The sequence below is a fragment of the Dendrobates tinctorius genome, unplaced genomic scaffold, assembly GCF_039654945.1.
Source record: "Dendrobates tinctorius isolate UK_male_01 unplaced genomic scaffold, ASM3965494v1 ptg000120l, whole genome shotgun sequence".
Classification (NCBI taxonomy): Eukaryota; Metazoa; Chordata; class Amphibia; order Anura; family Dendrobatidae; genus Dendrobates; species Dendrobates tinctorius.
This window is the reverse complement of record NW_027361788.1, coordinates 42066906-42087069: the sequence shown is the minus strand read 5'-3', so window position 1 is coordinate 42087069 and position 20164 is coordinate 42066906. Positions and strand designations below refer to the sequence as shown.

Below are 20164 nucleotides of genomic sequence, written 5' to 3'. Positions count from 1 at the left end.
GTATTTTCAGAAGACAGAGCTAAAGGAATTCAGCTCACCCCAGCAGGGAATGGCAGAAATCCAGAAAAACAAAGCAAAACAAAGTCAAAGCACAAATGCAAAAAGCCGAGCAGAAAACTTAGCTTTAGAAGAGCAGGAATTCGGACTGGTCTCCAAGGATCCCACAGAGAAATCACCCGCAGGGCAGAAGGGCGTTGGCAGCCTTATATCCAGTCCGTAACTCCACTCAGCCAGTCATCATCATTAGGCTCAGGTGTTTGATAATCAGGCTCACTACCTTTCTTCACCAGAAGAGGGAGTTCCTCGGGCCTCAGTAGTGAAGGGGAAAATGAACTCACAACAGGCCGGCTTTCAAGATTGGATGAAACTGAGATATCATGGAATCATCAGACAATGGGTCGTAAACCCTAACAATATAAAAGCCCCATGGTTTTAGATAAAACCACCACAGCCAGAGGTTAAATAAACTTTAATGTTTTACAATGACAAATATAGAAACTTAGAATTATTTGTGAAACAACCGTTCTCAAGATTGTGTCACTTGGGAGCATTGTCTGTCACATCAGAAATGCAGCTATCTAATGGTCTGATAAACCCACCACAGACAGAGGTTACATCATTGTCTGTCTGTAACTGTTACTGTTTGATCAGAAATGCAGCTATGTAATATATAGAATTCATTCTATATATTTCAATATGGACTCAAAAATAGCCATTTTTATATTCGCACTACACATGGAAACATCTAATTCAGATTTTTATTTTGAGTTTTCTGAAATATATGTATTTACAGTTCTGAGAATATTCCAATACAGAGAGCTGGGATCGTTCAGAGCCTGCTACTGGTTACACCGACCTTTTATTTTCCTTTTGTCAAGCATTCATGCTTATTTCCCATTGGGAAGATGGAGCAAAGGTTTGGGTTTGGTGAACTCTGCAGACCCCAATGCACAACATAACCAGATGATCCTGTCAATATCGACAGGATCAGACAACTTTTATCTTATGTGTACATTCCACTTTCCACTCAGATGCTAGGTCACATGTCTGTGTCCACATTGTTGTCTGTTTTCAATGGCAATCAGAATCATTTTGAAAGATGAGACTATGAGTGGACGAAAATAATTTAAATAAAATCTACAAATGTAAAAATGTTACTGTCATGATCCAGACCGGGTTTTTGTCTTGTCTTGTCTTTGTCTTGGTTCAACTTCCCACCTCTGCTGCCTCTATTTTCTGCTGAAATATATCCAAATGGTAATCAACTGATCCACCCTGCATGTATTTACTCCATTCACTGCTAGCAAGCAGCCTGAATGGTACAACTTCCCACCTCTGCTGCCCCTATTTTCTGCTACAATATATCCAAATGGTACAACTCCATACTTCTGCTTGGTGTCTGTCTTCTGCTGCTTTACCATTTTGCTGCATATTTTAATGTGCTTGCTAAAGCTTTGGTATAATTCATTTGTTGCACTGTATGTAAAGGTACTGTCACACTTAGCGATGCACCAGCGATCCCGACCAGCGATATGACGCGGTCAGGATCGCTGGTACATCGCTAAGTGGTCACTAGTGAGCTGCCACACAGGCAGATCTCACCAGCGACATCGCAGGGGTCGGGGGTCGCTACTTACCTGTCACACTAGGCGATTCTGACGCCCTCCCGCCCTGCTCCACGCTCGTCTCTCCACAGGAAGTGCCGCAGGAAGCTGACGACGAAAAACGGTCCAGGACGTTGTCGCGCAATCAGCGATAACCAGCAGGGGAGCGGGTCGGAGGTATCAGACACAGCGATATCGCTAGCAATATCGCTATAACGTCACAAGTTATAGCGATATTGCTAGCGATATCGCTTAGTGTGACAGGCCCTTAATACTTTTACTTAATGCTTTAGACCCGTGACTGGGGCCTCTCTAGATCTTATCAGGTGAAGGTGCTATAGCATATCGACACAGCCTGGTCTAGTGCCTTAGATCATCTAACCAACTCCTGGTGTGCTGGCCCCAGCTGCCAAATTATACGCAACCAGCTCCCACAATCCCTCTCTCCTGACCCTGTAGTGTGGCCTATATATGTAGTAGTTCCTAAGGGGAATCACGCAGTGTGGGGTGCAGCACGCAAGCATCCCATAAGCAAAGCATCACAGAAGCTAAGCATCAAAAAAAGGCAGAGAAGCTAAGCATCAAGAAAAAGGCAGTTATACATGGCAGTTAGTCAGGGCAGGAGTCAGGTAACCCACACTTTGCTCTCTCTTTTATCCATGTGCTTCATTTCAATCCTCCTTTGCTCCCTTGCCATCCACATTCACCACCCCATCCCCCCTCCATCATGACTCATACACATTAGCCCCTCTATACTTCCCTCTCCCATGTACAGCTCCCATGCACTCCTCACCTTCCTGAGAAACCTCAGCCCATCTTGCCCAAACACATCGCAGAGAAAAACTACTTACAATTCCAACAACTATTTGCTCTTTATCTTCCTACTCCTTCTGATTTCACGGGACATCTCCTCCAACCCTGGTCCACCATCCCCCAACCTCAACCCCTACCTCATATCGAAACCTTAATAATCTAATTAATATTACTTGCACTCCCTCATCTCCATCTTTTAATTGTGCCCTCTGGAATCCACGGTCTGTTTGTAACAAGCTTCCTTTCCTACACAGCTACTTTCTGAACAACTTTCTTAATCTGTTGGCCATCACTGAAACCTGGATTCAGGATTCTGACACTGTCTCTCCTGCTGCCATTTCCTATGGTGGCTTACAATTCTCTCATTCCCCAAGACCCACAAACAGAGATGGTGGTGGAGTCGGCATACTCCTGTCCCCACAATGCATTTTTCAGGTCATCTCCCCAGTTCCTTCACTCATATTCCCTTCTTTTGAGGTCCACAGCATCAGGCTTTTCCGTCCCCTCTCCCTCAGAGTAGCGGTCATATACCGGCCCCCAGGCTCACCCACTTCCTTGACCACTTTTCAGCCTGGCTGCCACACTTCATGTCCTCAGAACTTTCAACCCATATCCTGGGAGACTTCAACATCCCCATTAACAGCCCTACTTCCACATCTGCATCCCAGCTTCTATCACTAACCACCTCTCTAGGCCTCTCGCAGCTTTTAACCTCTGAGACACACAAGGACGGTAGCACCCTTGATCTGGTCTTTGTCTGGTTCTGTTCAATCTCCCACCTAAATAACTCACCGCTTCCACTCTCTGACCACAACATTCTCTCCTTCACGCTCACAAATCCTCGCCCACCCCAGCTATCTCCTACCTACTACACATTCAGAAATCTACAAGCCATTAACCCTCAGACACTTTCAGATTCTCTACACTCATCATTGTCCCCAATCTCCTCTTTTTCCTGTCCTAATCTGGCTGTTCATCACTACAACGACACTCTTAGAAGCACCCTTAACCAAGTAGCTCCCCTCACCCTCAGAACCTCCAAGCACAGAGTAAAACAGCCCTGGCTCACATCGCAAACTCAACTTCTCCAGCGATGCTCTAGGAGTGCTGAACGCCTATGGAGAAAAACCCACACACCAGAAGATTTCATCCACTTCAAACTTATGTTAAGAACCTATAACGATCACCTCGCCAAACAGACCTACTTCACCACCCTGATCTCCTCACTAGCTAACAACCCCAAGAAACTTTTTGACACTTTTCACTCCCTCCTCAGGCCAAAAGCACAAGCCCCTATCACAGACATTTGTGCTGATGACCTGGCCTCCCACTTTAAAGAAGAAATAGATAATATCCGTCAGGAAATCTGCTCCCAACCACCAAGTGCTGTGACTCCCATCCCTTCCTGCATCTCCCCTGGCTCACTTTCCACATTTCATCCCATCACCGAAGAAGAAGTCTCCAGACTCCTCTCTTCTCCTCGTCCGACTACATGCACTACGACCCCATTCCCTCACATCTCCTCCAGTCTCTCTCTCCAGTCGTCACAACCCACCTAACTACAATCTTTAATCTCTCCCTCTCCTCGGGCATTTTCCCATCCTCCTTCAAACACGTCATCGCTACTCCATTATTAAAGAAACTCGCTCTCGACCCATCTTTCACAAACAACTACAGACCAGTCTCCAATCTCCCCTTCATCTCTAAACTTTTGGAGCGCCTAGTATACTCCCGCCTTACCCGTTACCTCTCCACTCACTCCCTTCTAGACCCTTCACAGTCCGGCTTCCACCCCCTACATTCGACAAACTGCACTCATCAAAATGACCAATGACCTTCTGACAGCAAAACGTAACGGTGACCACTCTCTGCTCATTCTTCTTGACCTATCTGCAGCTTTCGATACTATTGACCACCATCTCCTACTCTCTAGGCTCTAGTCACTAGGCATTAAGGACACTGCTCGCTCCTGGTTCTCTTCCTATCTCTCTGACTGCTCCTTTAGTGTTTTGTTCTCTGGCTCCACATCATCTCCTCTTCCTCTTGCAGTCAGGGTACCTCAGGGCTCAGTCCTTGGCCCCCTTCTTTTCGTTCTCTAGACGGCCCCAATTGGACAGACCATCAGCAGATTAGGCTTTCAGTACCATCTTTATGCTGATGACACACAACTATATACGTCTTCCCCCGACCTTACCCCTGCTGTACTACAGAACGCCAGTGACTGTCTGTCTGCAGTCTCCAACATCATGTCCGCTCTCTATCTGAAACTCAACCTCTCAAAAACTGAACTTCTTCTGCACCCGCTGTCTACTAACCTACCTAAATCTGACATTTCCCTCTCCGTGGGTGGTACCACAATAACACCCCGGCAGCAGGCGCGCTGTCTGGGTATTATGTTTGACACCAATCTCTCCTTCACATCCCATATACAATCTCTTGCCCGCTCTTGCCGCTTACACTTATAGAACATCTCTAGAATCTGCCCTTTTCTCACCATGGAAACAACAAAAACCCTCACTGTAGCATTGATCCACTCCCACCTGGATTACTGCAACGCTCTATTAATTGGTCTCCCCGTCACTTGACTATCCCATCTCCAGTCCATACTTAATGCAGCAGCCAGGGTCCTCTGTCTGACTAATCGGTACTCGGATGCGTCCGCTCTTCGCCAGTCCTTACATTGGCTGCCGATTCATTATAGGATCCAATTCAAAGTACTTGTTCTCATCCACAAAGCTCTCCACATAGCAGCAACCCCCTACAGCTCTTCCCTCATTTCTGTCCATCGGCCGCTGCGCTCTGCAAACGACTTTCAACTAACCTCTGCACTAATCCGTACCTCCCACTCCCGACTCCAAGACTTCTCCCATGCTGCTCCTATCCTCTGGAATGCTCTACCCCAAGAAATCAGGACTATCCACAATTTGCTTAGTTTCAGGCGCTCCCTCAAAACACATTTGTTCAGAGCGGCCTATCACGTTCACTAATCAAAGTCATTCTATGTGTAAGTGTGCGTGTGTAGCCCATTCACTATCTCCATCTAACCCCCACCCCCTGAAGATGGCTGGACCTTCATTGTAAATACACCATTGTAAATACACACCTGTACTTTGTATCTCCCTCACCTCATTGTAGTTTGTAAGCTCTCACGAGCAGGGTCGTCTTATTTTGCTTTAATTATTGTATTGTTAACGTTGTTACTTATGACTTGTTTTGAAACTGTTAAACTGTAAAGCACTGCGGAATATGTTGGCGCTATATAAATAAAGATTATTATTATTGTCTCTCCTTTTCCGGTCTGGTCATGTCAGGGGTTAACTTTCTCTGCCTTGTTCGTGTGTCAGGGTCTGCTATATCTCTATGCTCCTTCCCATCCTGACTCTGTGTGTCCCTGTGTGTTTTGATTCCCCGGTACTCGACTCGGCTTTGGCTCTGACCTGATTCTGTCTCTTCCTTCTGATACCTCTGCTACTGACCTGCACTGACCTTTTGGCGCTCCTCTGACTCTGTGTTTGGAATTCCCCTTTCTACTACGCAACTCTCTGGTATCAACCTGGCTTTCTGACTATTCTGATGCCACCTGGTGGCAGCCTCGCTGCAGTGCTGCTGGTCAGCTATGCTGCCATCTAGTGGAGTTTGCGTTACTCTGCATCTACCTGCAGTACTGCAGCATGACAGTTACAAGTCAAGATATACTTGTGATAGGTGACTTATATCCACTACTTATATTTGTTCAGACCAAGAGTATTGAGGTCTCCTAGCTCACATATTGCTGATGGGGGCTTCCTTTATCCATTTAGAGACCACAAAATGATATATGTAATCATGTTGTTTCTGTTAACTATTTTCACTGTTTCTTTGAATCTAGGTGATAACGGAGCTTCTGGGGAAAGGGGAAAACAGGGTCCCACTGGACAAAAAGGTAATTTCGGGTGTGGAGAAAATTTGCAGCACCCTTCATTATATGCATTGGCAAAGGGAGGTGAGAGATTAGAACAAACATGCTTTCCTTCTGGGCACACTGGGGCTTATCTATCAAATATTTATAATTCTTAAATCATGTAAAATTAGACTAGTAGTAGGTGGTCTTAAAATGCACTGGATTCATCCCAGTGGTTCATGCTGTTTGATATATCTGATTTTAAGACTGCCTACTCTAAGTTTGCATACCCTATTAGTTGGTTTACTTCATGCCTTTAATGTGTGCCACAATTTTGACACATTATACAGCTCCTTTCCCAACATTTCTGCAGGTCCCACCTCTTAGTTGGACAAGTTGTAAAAAGTGTTTAAAATCCTAAGTCATATTACAAGACTTGTTAAAGGGTTGATTGTGACTAGAGTTGAGCGAATTTGTTCGGATTCGGTTGCAAATATGATCAGCATAGAATATTGCTTTTGCAATATTTTTCGAACACAGCCGAACGTCATTAGAGTCAATGGGAGTAGAAATTACCGAACATGTTTGGAACGGATCATCAAACATACATTCGGCACGAATATGGCACCAATATGGCAAATTCAGATTCGGCGACCAAATACGAACAAATTCGCTCAACTCTATTTGTGACTTGTAGGATCGCTACTTCCAACAGGTGGCGCTATAGAGTCAAGTCCTCTTTCTCTCTCTGAAGAGGCAATTTGGATACTACATTTCTCAGAGGAGCACTGCATGGCGAATAATTCTCCTTACCTTGACAAGCCAGAGCTGGTATGTCACTCTCCACAAGGAGAAACCTTACCCCTTAAAATACATAATAAATAAGGTGCAAGTCAGAAAAGACAGTTTTTTGGCAAAAATTTTACTAGGATTTTGGCAAATTTAGTCTGATAAATATGCCCCAATCTTACTTTTGTTTATGGACATGTCTGGTATTCATATGGTGGGACTCCCTCGACCTCCTCCAAAATATCTCTCCAAACTGCTTTCCTATTACTACCTCACGCTTAGCTACTGCTGCCCCACTCACCTTTTACTGTTTTCCTCCACCCATCGTGGCTGATCTGGCGCTATACTGTACCCCACTGGCCCTTTCCATCTGATTCCTTCTGAGAATGTCCACCCACAGTTATGTATCCAGTGCTCATGGTCACATATGCTCAGTAGCTCAGTACCACCACTCAGATCCTGTGTACATACCCAATGTGGATGACTGACAGTTAGATGGATCTGTGCTCTGCCCCTGTCTTGTGGAGGGTTAAGGCGTCACATCTCTACAGACATTTATGTATTACATTATGTATTTTTTTATTAATAAAGGTGACCTGGGAATTTCAGGAAAAACAGGAGACACAGGACTAACTGGAGAGAAAGGTAGGATCAGGTCATATAGACATCTAATACAGGGAGTGTATGAGGTTAGGAAAATATAGCTACTGTCTTCTATTCACACCGTCACTGTTCTCCATCGTCTGTGTCTGGTAATCGTACGATGGGGTTGAGCTGTAATAGCAGGCACAGCCCATACTATTATATGCTTGTTATGGTGCCACCTGGTGTTTGATTTCTTCTGAGATCATTCACCCTATGTGTCTGCTACTGGTGGTCACACATGCTCAGTAGCTCAGTCCCACCGCTCACATTTTTGTGTACGTGTGCACAGGAAGGATTCCTGCTATTCTACAGGACTGCCACTAAAATCATTACACTAGAGTTAATTTCTTCTTGTCAGAATGTATAAATTCTACAAAGCGCCCAGTGAAGACAATTTTTAGATGCTCTGTCTAATTCAATTCATTGGTGACCTTTATTGGCCAATTAAAACCCATGTGGATGATTGGCCTGTAGATGGATCTCAGTAGCACCTACTTACATTCAGCTTCTATGGATGATATCACATTTCTTTATAAACGCTTATTGTATTATGTATTTTTTGTTAATTAAGGTGACAAGGGATCTCAAGGAAATGTGGGAAACAAAGGACTACAAGGAGAGAAAGGTAAGAACAGGTCATGTAGATTTCAAATATGGGTGATGTATGAATGTAGGAAAACATGGCTACCTTGTTCTAGACTCTGTCTCAGTGTTGCCTTGCAATCCCTTCTTCATTAGCATTTTGCCATTTATACCCTGCCCCCAAAAATGAGCAGCTTTTCATGGGTTGGTGGACATCGTCAGTAAAGCATCTTGAGTTTTTCAAAGAACATCCTACTAAAGATGAGTGAATCTGTTTGTAACAAATCAAATTCATTATGAATTATCCAAAAATGTCAGCTTCTGGGAAATCTAAAATTTTTGAGATTCCACTCACATGAAATCAGCAAAATGACAGCCAGCCATCATTTTGCTTCATAATTTTGAGGGCCAAGAAGAGGATAAAGAATGATAAGCAGTATATACTCACCTGTACAAAGGCCAGCTCCTCATCTGACCTCTGCCGCTTGTCTCTGCATTTTTCCATGATCCTTTCAACAATTAGATCAATGATGTATGTCATCCCACACATAATGACAGGAACAGAAAATAGGAAAGGCGCACAGGAAGTGAACACAGGAAAGGAGACCAGGAAGGGAGCACAGGAAATGGATACAGGGAAGGAGACCAGGGAAGGAGCACAGGAAATGGACACAGGAAAGGAGACCAGGAACGGGGCAAAGGAAATGGACACAGGAAAGGAGACCAGAAAAGAAGCAAAGGAAATGGACACAGGAAAGGAGACCAGGAAGGGTGCACAGGAAATGGACACAGGAAAGGAGAACAGGAAGAGAGCATACAAAAGGAGAACAGGAAGGTAGAACAGGAAAAGAGCATAGGACAGTAGACCAGGAAATGAGAATGTGAAAGGAGAACAGGAACTGATAACAGGAAAAGAGTACAGGACAGGAAACCAGGAAGAAAGGACAGGAAGTGAACACAAAAGGAGACCATGAAGGGAGCACAAGAAAGGAGACAGGAAGGGAGCCCATCAAATGAACATAAAAAAGTAACCAGGAATGGAGCACAGAAAGGGAACACAAGAAAGGAGACCTACAAGGATCCAAATGAAGTGAATGCAGGAAAAGGAGCATAGGAAGGGAGCACAAGAAAAGAAAGCAAGAAGGGAGTACGTGAAGAGACCAAAGGAAATGAGAATAGGAAAACAGCACAGAAACAGACCACATAAAAAGGAATGGAACACAAGAAGGGAGCACAGGAAATCAGAACAGTAAGGGAGCACAGGAAAGCAGAACAGGACGGGAGAACAAGAATGGAAGATAGGAAGGGAGCACAGGGAGTAGAGCAGGAAGGAAGCACTGGAAGGAGGCATAGAAAGTGAGAACAGGAAGATTCAAAGACCAAAATGGGAGGACTGGGGAGCTGCGACAGCACAGATAGAGCTCTGGCAAAAATTAAGAGACCATATTTTTGAGTAAAATGTAAATTGTTCTTTTAGTTTATAAACTTCTGAGAACATGGCTCCGATTTTCCAAGGAAAAAATTTTGTATTTTTTTTCTGACAAAGAAAAATGGTCAAAATTAAAAAAAAAACCCAGTGCATTCAGACCTCAAATAATGCAAAGAAAACATGTTCATAATCATTTAGAAACAACAATACTGTAGTAATGTTTTAACTCAGTAAGGGTTCTGAAATCAATGTTTTGTGGAATAACCGTGATTTTTAATCACAGCTTTCATGCGTCTTGGCATGCTTTCCACCAGTCTTTCACACTGCTCCTGGCACAAAAAATGTAAGCAGTTCTTTGTTTGATGGCTTGTGACTATCCATCATCCTCTTGATTACATTCCAGAGGTTTTCAATGGGGTTCAGGTCTGGAAAATGGGCTGCCCATGACAGGGTTTTGATGTGGTGGTCTCTTAACATTTTCCAGAGCTTGTATGTAAGTGTATAATGTTTATTATTTCTTTTTAACCCCTTTCCTCTGTTTATTAAGCTTTGGGGTCTGGAGAGAATTTTCTATCACTTTTTTTATTCGGACCAATTTTAGTCAGACCAAATCTAATCTTTTTGCCAAACTGAGCAAATCTGTCTGAAATAAATTTTCGGGTAATTTGTTCACCTCTACACCCTAGTATCTCATCCTATTTTATCTACATGGTATGTACGTTTGGTTTTTATGTTGTATTATATTTTTTACTTCTCTGGTATAATGTCTCTGTCATCTGTTGGTTTTTAATTTATAACTACTAAATAAAATATATAGCGGTAGTACAATATATATTTTTAATTAACTAAGGCAACCCGGGATCTCAAGGAGAAACAGGAGACAGAGGACTAACCGGCCAGAAAGGTAAGATCACATCATGTAGACTTCTAATACAGGGGTTGTGTAAGTTTAGGAAAGCATGGCTACTTTCTCCTAGACACAGCGTCACTCTTGTCCATGCCTGACTGAGCTGCAATACGTTACATACTTTTTATAGCGCCACCTGGTGTTGGTTTGATTCCTTCTGAGAACATCCACCTCATGTGTCTAGTGCTGGTGGTTGCACATGCTCAGTAGCTCTAAACGAGGAGCAAAAATTATCAAAAAATTGTACTATGTAAAAGATGACCTTTATTAAATATATTAAAATTCAATAATATTATGACAATAAAATTACCACCAACCTGAGTAGGCCACCCAGAGGCTTCCAAAACAATGAAAAAAATTCCTCTTAATAAATAGTTATAAGTGGACAATTTATAGGGTAGGAAATAATGACAAAACTAATTCCCCTATCATATCCCTAATAGGACTCTGCCTTATCGGGGAGGTTGGCACTCTGATAATGCAACTGGCACCCCCGCTCAATGAAGACTGGCCCTTATGTACCATAATAAGCCATACAAGACAATTAACTGCCACCTGATGTACCTGATGTACCACAATATAGGGAATATAAGGTAACCCACACAGACATAATGAAAACGGTATCTCCATTGGGTGAAAACAGAACATCTGGGAATAATACCATATAGACCAGGGTTCCCCAACTCCAGTCCTCAAGGCCCACCAACAGATCATGTTTTCAGGATTTCCGTTGTATTGCACAGGTGATGCAATTATCACCTGAGCAATACTAAGGAAATCCTGAAAACATGATCTGTTGGTGGGCCTTGAGGACTGGAGTTGGGGAACCTTGACAGACTACAGTATAACACTTAGTGAAGAACTCCAGGAAATGTGCGGGGTGTTCCAAGAATGAGCTCCATCTGGTTCACGCATGCGCAGGATGTCTTAAGGCCGCTTGGTTACAACAATGTGTTTCATTAGATTCGCACACATGGAGAAGGTTATCAGTATGCAGGTGTGTGCCAAAAGACTCCAAAGACATACTGATAGGGAATTTACTCCATAAAACCAGAAGAGAACACTTCCATCGTACTCACATTTGTCTTTATTTTCCCGGAGTGCCATTCCAATGCTGCTGACTGCCAGAAATATCCAATGCAAAGAAGAGATGGGCAGGCACATCCGAAAATAAAAAGTCTTCAAGCTTTATTCCAAACACATACCTCTAAAAATCCATACAAGGATGATGTGCAGGTTCCGGTCTGATGCCTACTGCGCCTTTAGTCACAGAGCGTGAATGCTGAGGTGTCACAACCACACTAAAAACACCTACCTTTTCTGTAGGAGACACCAGATGATGGTGATTTTGTCTTTATTGTGTTGGAATCCTCTAGGCGGCCTACTCTATGTTGGTAGTAAATTTACTGTCATATTATTATTGAATTTCAATATATTTAATAAAGGATATCTTTTAGATGGTACTTTTTTGTCCTCCTTTTGATTATGTGTATCGGCTACACCTTTCTTTGGTAACTCCTAGCAAATATTATCACTACTTTAACTACTTCACAAAGACCAGTGTCCTAAGACCAAAATGACTAATATGAAATATATATATATATGAAAAAGAAATAATACTGCCAGATGCTAAACACATACATGGTTATGAAAAGCTCTGCCATTCAGTGGCCGTATAGTGCATTAAGCATTCCATGATTAAGCCCTTTCAGGGTGAAACACGTAGGAAATTGCTCCCCTCCATACGCCTCTTTATGTCGTTTTTACCTGATGGTATGAAGATTTTATATTCCCAATAAAGCAATTATTATTTTATCTCCTGGAGACGCTGGAAAAATCCTTCTTTATGTTGTGCATGCACTATACACCCGGGTCAGGGTGTTTCCGTGCGTTGGAGGTGTGATCAGGAGTGAAGAGGGGTGAGCTGAATACTTCTTGTTTGTATAGTGCTAGATATGAATACTAATAAAAGGAGAGACAAGTGCCCATAGGGTAGTATGGTATGCGAGGTGGTGGTGGGGGTAAAATGTTGCTCGACTTCTTTCAGCCACAACTTATTTCAGTAAAAATATTGTTCAGAAATGTTTGGCTCCTAACTTGTGGCATGTGGCCTGGATGACCAGGGCTAGTAAAGCCACTGAGACCTCCCAATAAGAACATGTGCACTGGAAATGGTTTCTTCTGAACAGCACTGACCATCTAAGGTGGACGTTGTTCTGAAGTGTAGTACAAAGAACAGCAGTGGGCGCCAGTATGTAACTGCCACTTCCACACACTAAACCAAAGGAAAAAACAATGTGTGTATATACCCTAATGAAAATAAGTAAGTAAAAAAGCAAGTGCATTAAATAATATAGGGTACTTGGTAAACACTATTTTGATCAAAAAAGTATAAAGCTGTCCCACCACGGCAAGGCGTACCCATTTGAGACAGTAACTACACTAACGGTTAAAACTTACCTAGTGTGAACAGTGGCAGAGTCTCTGGGTCCCAAACGGACACCCGGCTTCAGAGGGACTATAAGTGAGCTACACAGCTCAGTAGAAAGGAGGCCACACCCTATTCGTACTGAATATAAAAATGCTGAAGAAAAAACAAAAAAGTTGAACTGGAGTAAACTTGAATGACATGCATAATGTAAAAGCATGTTCACACTGGCCATAAAAGCAAGAAAAACCAAAAGGAAAAAACAATGTGTGTATATACCCTAATGAAAATAAATAAGTAAAAAAGCAAGTGCATTAAATAATATAGGGTACTTGGTAAACACTATTTTGATCAAAAAAGTATAAAGCTATCCCACCACGGCAAGGTGTACCCATTTGAGACAGTAACTACACTAATGGTTAAAACCTACCTAGTGTGAATAGTGGCAGAGTCTCTGGGTCCCAAACGGACACCCGGCTTCAGAGGGACTATAAGTGAGCTACACAGCTCAGTAGAAAGGAGGCCACAACCTATTTGTACTGAATACAAAAATGCTGAAGAAAAAACAAAAAAACTGAACTGGAGTAGACTTGAATGACATGCATGATGTAAAAGCATGTTCACACTGGCCATAAAAGCAAGCAAAACCAAAGGAAAAAGCAATGTGTGTATATATCCTAATGAAATTAAATAAGTAAAAAAGCAAGTGCATTAAATAATATAGGGTATTGAGCTGTGTAGCTGTGTAGTTCACTTATAGTCCCTCTGAAGCTGGGTGTCCGTTGAGTTACTGTCTCAAATGGGTACACCTTGCCGTGGTGGGACAGCTTTATACTTTTTTGATCAAAATAGTGTTTACCAAGTACCCTATATTATTTAATGCACTTGCTTTTTTACTTATTTATTTTCATTAGGGTATATACACACATTGCTTTTTCCTTTGGTTTTGCTTGCTTTTATGGCCAGTGTGAACATGCTTTTACATTTTACATCATGCATGTCATTCAAGTCTACTCCAGTTTTTTTGGTTTCACTTCCACATACTGTATACCTAGGCCATGTGACTGCTCCTCTACCAGACGGTGACCTAAGTTTGGGTTAGGAGTAATTCTAAATTGCATTGATCTCTCGGCCAAGGGGTAATGAGACCCCACTTTTTGATCCCTGATGAACCCTCAACAACTTAGAGGGATGAAACGCGCTGGGTTCCCTTCTCATCTTTGGCTGATAAGCATTGCCTTTTTTTCACATTTTATGATTGACAGAACTTTTGGTTGTTTGCAACATGTTCAATTTTTCTGAATCTATGTATGAGGTGAACGATACTAACCTCCTGTAATCAGGGTCCATTTAATATTCCTGAATTGTTGCAATAAATTTTTTCAGTATATGGATTATTATATCTAGAGGCATTTTGAATCTGTCATTTTGTGCTATTTCTGATTTATACACAAGGAGTATAAATCAGAAATATACTAGTGGATTTTATTAGATATATTCGATCCCTCTGTAGACGTTTTTTTGATAGTAAATGGGTATTTACCCGGTGGTCTGTCTTTTGCAGCATATGAGCTTTTTTTGATTACGAGAAAAGTCTTATTAAGCTGCACTCTCAACACTTTTTGACTCCGAGATAAGCCCTGATTTAGTGTACCTATACTTTGAGATGTATTTAGTACTTTTCTTAATGAGACATTTAGTTTCTCCCCACTAAGGTTTTTTTTCAGATATTTATATATGTATGTGTCTTTCCTGTGTATCCTGTTTTGTGTACTTAGGGTGGTCTACGGCTTTTTAGGGACAACGACATTGAGCGGGGGCACCACATCGTCAACAACTAGGATGCCAACCTCCGCAGTCAGGAAGGGACTTTATTAGGGCCCATTGGGTGAGAGTAGCCTTTTTGCTCCCCCAAATATATCCACTCTGACATTTGTTTTGTACTGTGTTATTGGCCTTAGACCCTCTGGTATTTAGGATGTTTCTATTATGATGTTTTAATCATTGAATTAAAAGGTATTTTAGGGGTTATTTTTCTTTGTGCTCTCTGGTTTGCTTTTTTAATTCTGAATGTAGTCTGAGAAATCAGCCTTACATGCACAGCCCAATGCGAGTGACTGGTGACACCATTGGGCTATTAATATGCATGGTGGCTGATTGGCTAGTAGATTATCTGGGCTATATGTATTTGTATATGGCTCCGATCAGGTGGATGGGGGATACCACATCTCTACAGATATTCATGCATTTTTCTTTATTAAGGTGAACAAGGAGCGCCAGGTGGAAAAGGTGACACAGGACTAAGCGGAGAGAAAGGTAAGATTTTGCCATGTAGACATCTAATACAGGACCACATTAACTTGTCCAGGGGCCGCATCTGGCATTCATATGATAGGACTGAGCTGCAGAACCAGACAGTCTGTAGTGTTACATGCTTGTTATGGCGCCACCTGGTGTTTGTTTAGTTCGTTTTGAGAATGTCCACGTTGTATATCCAGTTCAGGGGGTCACACATGCTAAGTAGCTCAGCCCCATCACTCAGATGCAATGATGCTGGTCTTAAATACAATGTTCAAATTCAATATATTAATAACATTTATCAACCAGTTAAGACTCACTGTGGATGATTGGCATGTAGATGAATCTGGGTATCACCTACTTGTTTTCTGCTCCTATTGGGTGAATACATGAGGTATCATATATCTCTTGTTCATTGACCACAGATACCTATAAACCATTTATAGATAAATTGTCACCTTTATCATCCTTCTTTAGGAACCAAAGGAGAAAAAGCTGCAGAATATCAAGGTAATAGACGGTTATTACATAAACTAATTTACCAGGAGAATGGACATATAGATGTTACTATCAGTTTCCAACTTCTGGTCTGGTTGGGTTGAAGACTTTATCTGGATGCGACTTATTCTTTATTTTTTGGAAATAACCCTCCATTGCAGGTCATAAGAAAAGTTCCACATTACTTATTCTGTACTGATCTTGATTTATATCCTGTATTAGACTTCAGAGCTGCACTCACTATTCTGCTGGTGCAGTCACTGTGTACATACATTACATTACTTGTCCTATACTGATCCTGAGTTACATCCTGTATTATACTTCAGAGCTGCACTCACTATTCTGCTGGTGCAGTCACTGTGTACATACATTACATTACTTGTCCTATACTGATCCTGAGTTACATCCTGTATTATACTTCAGAGCTGCACTCACTATTCTGCTGGTGCAGTCACTGTGGACATACATTACTGATCCTGAGTTACATCCTGTATTATACTCCAGAGCTGCACTCACTATTCTGCTGGTACAGTCACTGTGTACATACATTACATTACTGATCCTGAGTTACATCCTGTATTATTCCCCAGAGCTGCACTCACTATTCTGCTGGTGCAGTCACTGTGTACATACATTACATTACTGATCCTGTACTGATCCTGAGTTACATCCTGTATTATACCCCAGAGCTGCAGTCACTATTCTGCTGGTGCAGTCACTGTGTACATACATTACGTTACTGATCCTGAGTTACATCCTGTATTATACCCCAGAGCTGCAGTCACTATTCTGCTGGTGCAGTCACTGTGTACATACTGTACATTACATTACTGATCCTGTACGGATCTTGAGTTACATCCTGTAGATCTTTTATTATAAAAATGAAAAACATAACATTAATAATAACAGAAACATAACAAAATATCAGCCAGAAAATAATCTGTATACTGAACACTGGTCCTGCCGCTCATTATCTCCTCACACACATACTATACATATATACAGAATAATAACTAATAATAACTTACACCTTCTGCTGCGGTCAACAAACAAAATAATAACAAACAATACAATAAACAAAGGCCTACATAAATATATGCATAAACATTTTTTTTTTAAATATATATATATAAAATAACCACAAGCTATACAAATATATACAAGACTAAACACCCTACACTCAAGCCCACCATTATAATAATAATAATAATAAATTTTATTTCTATAGCTCCGACATATTCCGCAGCACTTTACATTTCAGAAGGGACTTGTACAGACGATAAACATTACAACATAACAATAATCACATAGATCATAACAGATACCAAGAGGAATGAGGGCCCTGCTCGCAAGCTTACAATCTATGAGGGAAAAAGGGGAGACACGAAAGGTGGGTGGTAACAATTGCCCTGATTGTTTGGACCAGCCATAATGTTAAGTGTGTAACAGTACGGACACAGAGGGCTAATAGATGCATAAAGCATGTGGGAACATGATACGGGGAACCTGGTTATGGTAAAACTTATGACTGTGCCACACAGGGATAGTTAGGTTAATGTGTTGAGGCGGTAGGCAGTCTGAATAAATGAGTTTTCAGGGCACGCTTAAAGTTGTAGGGATTGGGGACTACCCATATTGACCTGGGAAGTGCATTCCAAAGAATTGGCGCAGCACGTGTATAGTCTTGGAGACGGGAGTGGGAGGTTCTGATTATCGAGGATGCTAACCTCAGGTCATCAGCAGAACGGAGGGCACGGGTAGGGTGGTAGACTGAAACAAGGGAGGAGATGTAGGGTGGTGCTGAGCCATGGAGTGCTTAGTGGGTGAGGGCATTAAGTTTGTACTGGATTCTGGAGTGGATGGGTAGCCAGTGTAAGGACTGGCACAAGGTAGAGACATCGGTGTAACAATTGGCGGGGAATATGATCCTGGCTGCAGCATTCAAGACAGATTGGAGGGGGGAAAGTTTGGTAAGAGGGAGACCGATTAGAAGAGAGTTACAATAGTCCAGACGAGAATGAATAAGAGAAACAGTAAGAGTTTTTGCAGAGTCAAAGGTAAGAAAAGGTCGAATTCTAGAAACGTTTTTGAGGTGCAGATAACAAGAGCGAGCCAGTGATTGGATGTGGGGGGTGAATGAAAGCTCGGAGTCAAGTATGACCTCAAGACAGAGGGCATGTTGCTGGGGAGTAATAGTGGAACCACACATGGAAATGGCAGTGTCGGTTATAGGTGCATTAGTAGAGGGAGGAAATACAAGGAGTTCAGTTTTTGACAGGTTCAGTTTCAGATATAGTGAGGACATGATGTTAGACACAGCGTTTAGACAATCGCCGGTGTTTTCTAGAAAGGCTGGCGTGATGTCAGGAGAAGAAGCGTATAATTGGGTGTCATCAGCATAGAGATGGTACTGGAAACCAAATCTACTGATTGTTTTACCAAATGGGGGCAGTGTACAAGGAGAAGAGGAGGGGGCCTAGAACCGATCCTTGAGGAACCCCAACAATAAGGGGAAGATGAGAGGAGGAGGAGCCGCAAAAGATAGAGTAAAGGAGCGGTCAGAGAGATAGGAGGAAAACCAGGAGAGAACGGTGTCCTTGATGCCGATGGAGCGGAGCGTAGTGAGGAGGAGCTGATGATCCACCGATTCGAATGCTGCAGAGAGATCCAAGAGAATTAGCATGGAGTAGTGACCGTTAGATTTAGCTGTTAGTAGATCATTAGAGACTTTAGTGGGGGCAGTTTCAGTAGAATGTAGAGAGCGGAAACCGGATTGGAGAGGGTCGAGAAGAGAGTTATCAGAGAGCTAGCGGATCAGACGGGAGTGGACCAGGGGTTCCAGGAGTTTAGAGATGAAGGGAAGATTAGAGACAGGTCGATAGTTAGCGGCACAGTTTTGGTCAAGGGATGGTTTTTTAAGTAGTGGATGTATGATGGCATGCTTAAATAAGGAGGGAAAGATACCAGAAGAGAGAGGTTAAATATTTTAGTTAGGTGATGGGTGACAGCAGGGGAAAGGGACTGGAGCAGATGGGCGGAAATGGGTCACTGGTGCAAGTGGTTGGTCGAGAAGATGCAAGGAGCCTGCTTACTTCTTCTTCTGTGACTGGTTCAAACTCAGAGAGTGAGCTAGGTGCAGTGGGGGAGGGAAGACAGTGCATGGTATGAGATGATTGGGAGATAATTTCCTGCCGGATATGATCAATTTTTTCTTTGAAGTAATTGGCCAGATCAGGAGCTCGAAGCTACTTGTTTGGGGCCTGCACTCTTGGGTTGAGCAGAGAATGAAAAGTGTCAAAGAGACGTTTCGGGTTATTGGACAGTGAGGTGATGAGGGTGTTGAAATAGGTTTGTTTGGAGAGGTGAAGGGCAGTGTTGTATGTTCTAAGCATGAACTTATAATGGATGAAATCTTCGTATAGATTGGATTTTCTCCATAGACGTTCAGCACACCTGGAGCACCGCTGCAGGAAACGTGTTTGCAGGGTGTGCCAGGGTTGTCGCTGTCTTTGTCGTGTTGTTCTATGTATAGGAGGTGCAAAATCATCCAGGGCAGTTTGAAGTGTTTCATTGTAATGCTTCAGTGCAGAATCAGGACATGAGAGGGAGGAGATAGGGGCCAATGAAGACCGCAAGTTCATCGTAAGTTTCTGGGTGTTAATGACCTGTATGTTTCTATAAGTATGGATAGTGGGGGTGACCTGAGCGGCCTGGCAGTTCTTGATAGAGAATGAAAGAAGGTTGTGATCAGAGAGCGGGAGAGGAGAGTTTGTGAAATCATCCACTGCACAAAGCTGAGAGAAGACCAAGTCGAGGGAGTTTCCATCTTCATGCGTTAGAGAATTAGTAAGCTGTGAAAGGCCAAACGAGGAGGTTAGAGATAAAAGGTGAGTAGCAGATGGGGAGAGGGGAAGAGCAATGGGGATGTTGAAATCGCCCATGAAGAGGGTAGGGATGTCACAGGAGAGAAAATGTGGAAGCCAAGTGGCAAAATGATCCAGGAACTGATGGGAGGGGCCGGGAGGACGATACACTACTGCCACTCGCATGGAGAAGGGGGTGTAGAGTCTGACAGCATGGACCTCAAAAGAAGGGAAGACTAGTGAGGATACTTGAGGGATAACCTGAAAGGTACATTTTGGTGATAGAAGCAGACCAACGCCTCCACCTGCTCTTTTGTCTGATCTTGGGGTATGAGAGAAGTGTAATCCCCCATATGAAAGAGCAGCAGCAGCGGTAGTGTCTGACTGCTGGATCCAGGTTTCAGTAAGAGCCAGGAGGTTAAGAGAAT

At 42.6% G+C, this 20164-nt stretch overlaps 1 protein-coding gene across 1 annotated transcript in view; it reads left to right on the top strand.

The window, feature by feature from the left end:
* The window catches only part of LOC141046673 (ficolin-1-B-like), a 170447-nt gene that overhangs the window by 6173 nt on the left and 144110 nt on the right, over window positions 1-20164 (top strand). Inside the window, exons 4-9 of the mRNA XM_073541249.1 lie at window positions 6286-6339; window positions 7678-7731; window positions 8303-8356; window positions 10593-10646; window positions 15340-15393; window positions 15853-15885. Coding sequence (XP_073397350.1) covers window positions 6286-6339; window positions 7678-7731; window positions 8303-8356; window positions 10593-10646; window positions 15340-15393; window positions 15853-15885 — 303 coding nt within the window. The remainder of the gene's footprint in view (window positions 1-6285; window positions 6340-7677; window positions 7732-8302; window positions 8357-10592; window positions 10647-15339; window positions 15394-15852; window positions 15886-20164) is intronic.